General features: G+C 39.3%; 1 protein-coding gene across 2 annotated transcripts in view; it reads right to left on the bottom strand.

Annotated features, from left to right (window-relative positions):
- Positions 1-2,120: 2,120 nt before the first annotated feature.
- LOC105119564 (uncharacterized) overlaps positions 2,121-4,762 on the bottom strand; it is a 5,818-nt gene continuing 3,176 nt past the window's right edge. Inside the window, exons 2-3 of one of the 2 annotated variants that reach the window (XM_011017712.1) lie at positions 2,771-2,827; positions 2,121-2,167 (exon numbers count right to left, since the gene is read on the bottom strand). In XM_011017712.1, the coding sequence (XP_011016014.1) occupies positions 2,151-2,167; positions 2,771-2,827 (74 nt within the window). In that variant the 3' untranslated portion in view covers positions 2,121-2,150. The remainder of the gene's footprint in view (positions 2,168-2,770; positions 2,828-4,762) is intronic. The other variant, XM_011017713.1, reaches the window with a different exon arrangement.

The following is a 4,762-nucleotide window of genomic DNA, read 5'->3' as shown; positions in this document are numbered from 1 at the left end:
ATCACTTTATTTCAACCTCTAGAGCTCACGCTCTGCACAAAACATCGATTGAAGGTTAAATCTGTCAATTACCTCAAATTTATTTTTTTTTGTATATTTTATTTAAAAGTACCTTCAAAATATAAAATAAATAATATCAAGATATTTTATATATAAAATATAGATAAAATTATCAAATAATATGATTGCATCATTGAACTCACTGCAGGTTGTACCAAATAATATGATTGTATTGAGACCACTACTTCTACTGGGGTGACTAGTAAAGGAGCTAAGGGTGGTGAAGCTGCCAGTTGTGATGATGTTCACGTCAGCTTTGATCCTGATGCTAGCTGGGGTGCTTGGACCCAATGCATGCCGAGGCCGAGGCAATGGCTGAAGAATGGGAAAAGAGCAAACGACAATACATGCCTCGCAGTAGGGGGCTCTCTGCAGGTGGTGGCCCTCGTGCGACCACTCAGAATTCCAAAGGCAAAGAAATAGCTGGCGGGTCTGTGGCCACGCCTAGGGCACGGGTTTTTGATGGATCTTCAGTACGGGTGGCAACCAGTAATGAGACAAGAAGACTTTCCACTAGAGCATCTGGTAGTGGTAGGAAATCTCCTACCCCACCTACTCTGTAATGCATATCTACCGCTGGAATATCAGAGGGCTGAACAACCCCCTGAAACAACAACATGAGGTTGCTAACCTCATGAAGAAAAATGGTATTGATGTCTGTTGTTTTTTAGAAACTAAGCTTGCCTTATCCAAGCTTCAATTTATGCACAGGTTTCGGTTGAAAAATTGGAAGTTCCTCTCCAATGTGGATGTTGCACGCTATGCAAGAATTGTTGTGTATTGGAATCCTGCCACTGTTGATACTGAGCTTCTTGCTGTCTCAGAACAAGGACTCCCATGTTTCTATCAGGTGTTTAGCCAGCCACCTTGAGTTTGTCGCCACCTTTGTTTATGGTCTTAACACCATTACAGCTAGACGATGTCTATGGAATGATTTGCGGCAATTGGGCTCCTGCAATGCCTTGGATTATCATGGGTGACGTCAACTCCATTCTCTCTCAGCAGGACAAGTATAATGGTGAACCTAAGCTGCTGCCTGATATGGTCTTATTATGGTCTCTTTTGCTTTGAACATGGTACTTGCTGCTGGGTTCAACGGTTGATGATTAGATGAATATGAGCTGTTATGGTGCTCCTTTCACCCAGGTTTTTGTCTGTTGGTTTTCATCTAGTCTGCTGTGTACTGCTTGCTTGCTGTTGCAGCCCGATTGTTATGTGCTGTACTTTTGGGAAGTATATGACTCGCTTCTTTTGTTGGTTAACTTCAGCACCTATTACACTTATAGGTTCCTAAGTTAACCAATTTCATCCGTGTTCCGTTACAATTTATAGATACAAGTCACTTCAAAAGTGCCAAATGGCAACTATTCAACTAGTGTGTTTGTTCTTACAAAATACAAACACCCGTATCATATCATGTGAATATATAGCTTTTTTCAAAATGTGTGGTCGTGAAACAAATTTTCTTAAGCACCTTGTACCTTGTTAATGTGATGTCCTTGTTACTGTATAAAATAATTTCAAATATTATAAGTAATTTAAAACATAATAATAGATAATTAAAGCAATATTAACATTTGTTTTTCACTCATGGCTTAAAAGAGTATAATTCTTCTATTTTTCCCATAATTATGTAATACCGCTCTTATTATTCTGTCTATTACCGAGACTAATTACAATACTCAAACCCAGTCTATAACAACCCGGCTTTTCAAGCCCCAAACAACAGTAATATTTGTTTTTCTTTATACTTGACACACATTGTGTCAGTAATCGGCGAGCCTGTTTCCTCACATCATCAAAATACAATCTATACATCAACAATAATCAACATTTCATTTAAAAATAAATTTTACATAAACATATAATATTATGTTTGCATGATTAGAAGTTCACATTAAAATTATACATATATAGATATGAGTTAGCATTCCTATCCTACTAATAGTCATTATGAATTTAAACAAAAGGAGCCAATAAAAGTTATATGTTTAGTTCATTGATTCATACAAAAAACATCATGATTTAGAATGCAACTACATGATTCCTTGCAAAAGATAGGTGCTCGTGTATTGGGTTTCCTAGGCATCTCATTGATGTGACGACCCTGTTGCAGTGGAAAACATTTAAGAGAATGCAATTACTTAATAATAATAATGATAATTAAACGGTCTGGCAGTTTAATGAAGCATTAACATTATCCCATGTTTGATGCATGATATTTATAGTTTCTTCATGTACTTGTATAAACAACTTGTAGTACATTTAGATACACCAATTCTTGCAATCAACCATAATCTTAAACCCGACTATCCTCTTAAGGCATCATTTACTGAGATTAACCGTTCACTCATCCCGGACATCCACTTCGGATGCCATCAACCAAAGTTAATCAACCGTTGTCCCGGTCATCCAATCAGATGCCTTTAACCGAAGCTAATCAATCGCTTGTCCTGGTCATCCATTCAGATACCATTAGCCGAAGCTAATTGTTTATTTGTCCCGATCATCCATTCGGATGCCATTAGCCGAGGCTAATCAGTCCTTTGTCCCGGTCATCCCTTCGGATGCCATTAGCCAAAGCTAATCAACCATTTGTCAACATTTAAACACTTGACAATCTGATATCTATTCTAACACAATATGGTAACATTCATGATAAAGTATCTCATTATTTAATGTATGAAAAAGGAAGGCGAAAGTCACCTACCTACTCCACCTGTGGGTTGTTCTTGTCTTGACGATGGTCTAATCCCGACTGCACCACCTAAGACATCAATGGCCACAAATCAGTGCATTTGTATTTTTAAATCACATTCGTCACCACACTTATTTCAAGAGTTCATATATTCACATTCAAGTGTTCCACATTTTACACCATCATACTATGAAATTGTTAGTAGCATTGAAGTCATTTCTGCCTAGGAGGCTTAATGTAGAAATCAACGCGAGAACTGGTTCACTACAGGCTGTCCAATTTGGCAGCGAAAACTGTTTCACTGCAGGCGGTCAATTCGACAACGAAAACTGTTTCACTGTAGGCGGTCATTTCGGCATAGAAAACTAGTTCGTTGCAGGCTGCCAATTCAGCAACAAAAACTGTTTCGCTGCTGGCGCCACAATTTTGGCAACAAATGCTAACTCGTAGTAGACAACTCAGTTTCGACAGCGAATCACAATTTCGCTGCACAACACACAATTCGGCAACGAATGCTAATTCGCTGCAGAAGGCTCAGTTTCGGCAGCGAATCACAAATTCGCTACAGACAACTCAGTTTCAACAGCGAATGCTAATTCACTGCAGCCAACATAGTTTTGATAGCAAATCACAATTTCACTGCAGAACACACAATTCGACAGCGAATGTTAATTCATTGCAGAAAACTCAATATCGGCAGCGAATCACAAATTCGTTGCAGATAACTCAATTTTGGCAGCGAATGCTAATTCGCTGCAGCTGATATAGTTTCGACAGCGAATCACAATTTCGCTGCAAAACACACAATTCGGCAGCGAATCACAATTTCGCTGCAGAACACACAGTTCGGCAGCGAATGTTAATTCATTGCAGAAAACTCAGTGTCGGCAGCGAATCACAAATTCGCTGCAGATAACTCAGTTTTGGCAGCGAATGCTAATTCGTTGCAGCTGACATAGTTTAGACAGCGAATCACAATTTTGTTGTAGAACACACAATTCGACAGCGAATCACAAATTCGCTGTAGACAACTCAGTTTCGGCAGCAAATGCTAATTCGCTACAGCCGACACAGTTTCGGTAGCGAATCATAAATTTTGCTGCAGAACACCCAATTCGGCAGCGAAATGCTAGTTCGCTGCAGAAAACTCAATTTCAGCAGCCAATCCCAAATTCGCTGCAGACAACTCAATTTCGGCAATGAATGCTAATTCGTTGCAGTCAACACAATTTCGACAGCGAATCACAATTTCGCTACAGAACACACAATTCCGCAGCAAATGTTAATTCGCTGCAAAAGACTTAGTTTCGACACCAAATCCCAAATTCGCTGTAGACAACTCAGTTTTGGCAGCAAATGCTAATTCGCTGTAGCCAACACAGTTTCGGCAGCGAATCATAATTTCACCGCAGAACACACAATTCGGCAGCGAATGCTAATTCACTACAGAAGACTTAGTTTCGGCATCGAATCACAAATTCGCTACAGACAACTCAATTTTGGTAGCGAATGCTAATTCGCTGCAGCCAACACAGTTTCGGCAGTGAATCACAATTTTGCTGAGAACACTCATTTTGGCATGAACACACACCACACATGCTGCAACAACCCCATCATATAAACTGTCACTAAGTTCCAACAAAACACACACATTGAAAACATCAATTTCAGCACATAATCCTTCAACAAATCCCAGCTGAACACAAACATTGGAAACCATCAATTACAACATATAATCTTTTAATAATTTCCAACAGAACACACACATTGAAACCATCAATTTCAACACATAATCCTTCATCAAATTCCAGTAGAACACACACAAGGCACTCTCTACTGGTTTGGTTTTTGTTTCTGTTGGGAAAGAGAAAGGAAAGAGCAACATGCAACTGCAACAGACAACTTTGGGAAGAGCAAGGGTCACCTTCTCTCTCCTCCTTATATTTATACTCCCCATTAAATGAGGTGGGGTGTTTGGGGTTGGTTTAGGTGTGTTCTAATCCT

This window comes from Populus euphratica, unplaced genomic scaffold (assembly GCF_000495115.2).
Source record: "Populus euphratica unplaced genomic scaffold, PopEup_1.0 scaffold3113.1, whole genome shotgun sequence".
NCBI lineage: Eukaryota > Viridiplantae > Streptophyta > Magnoliopsida > Malpighiales > Salicaceae > Populus > Populus euphratica.
Note: the sequence above shows the minus strand (reverse complement) of the source record. Positions and strands in the feature narration are given on the sequence as shown.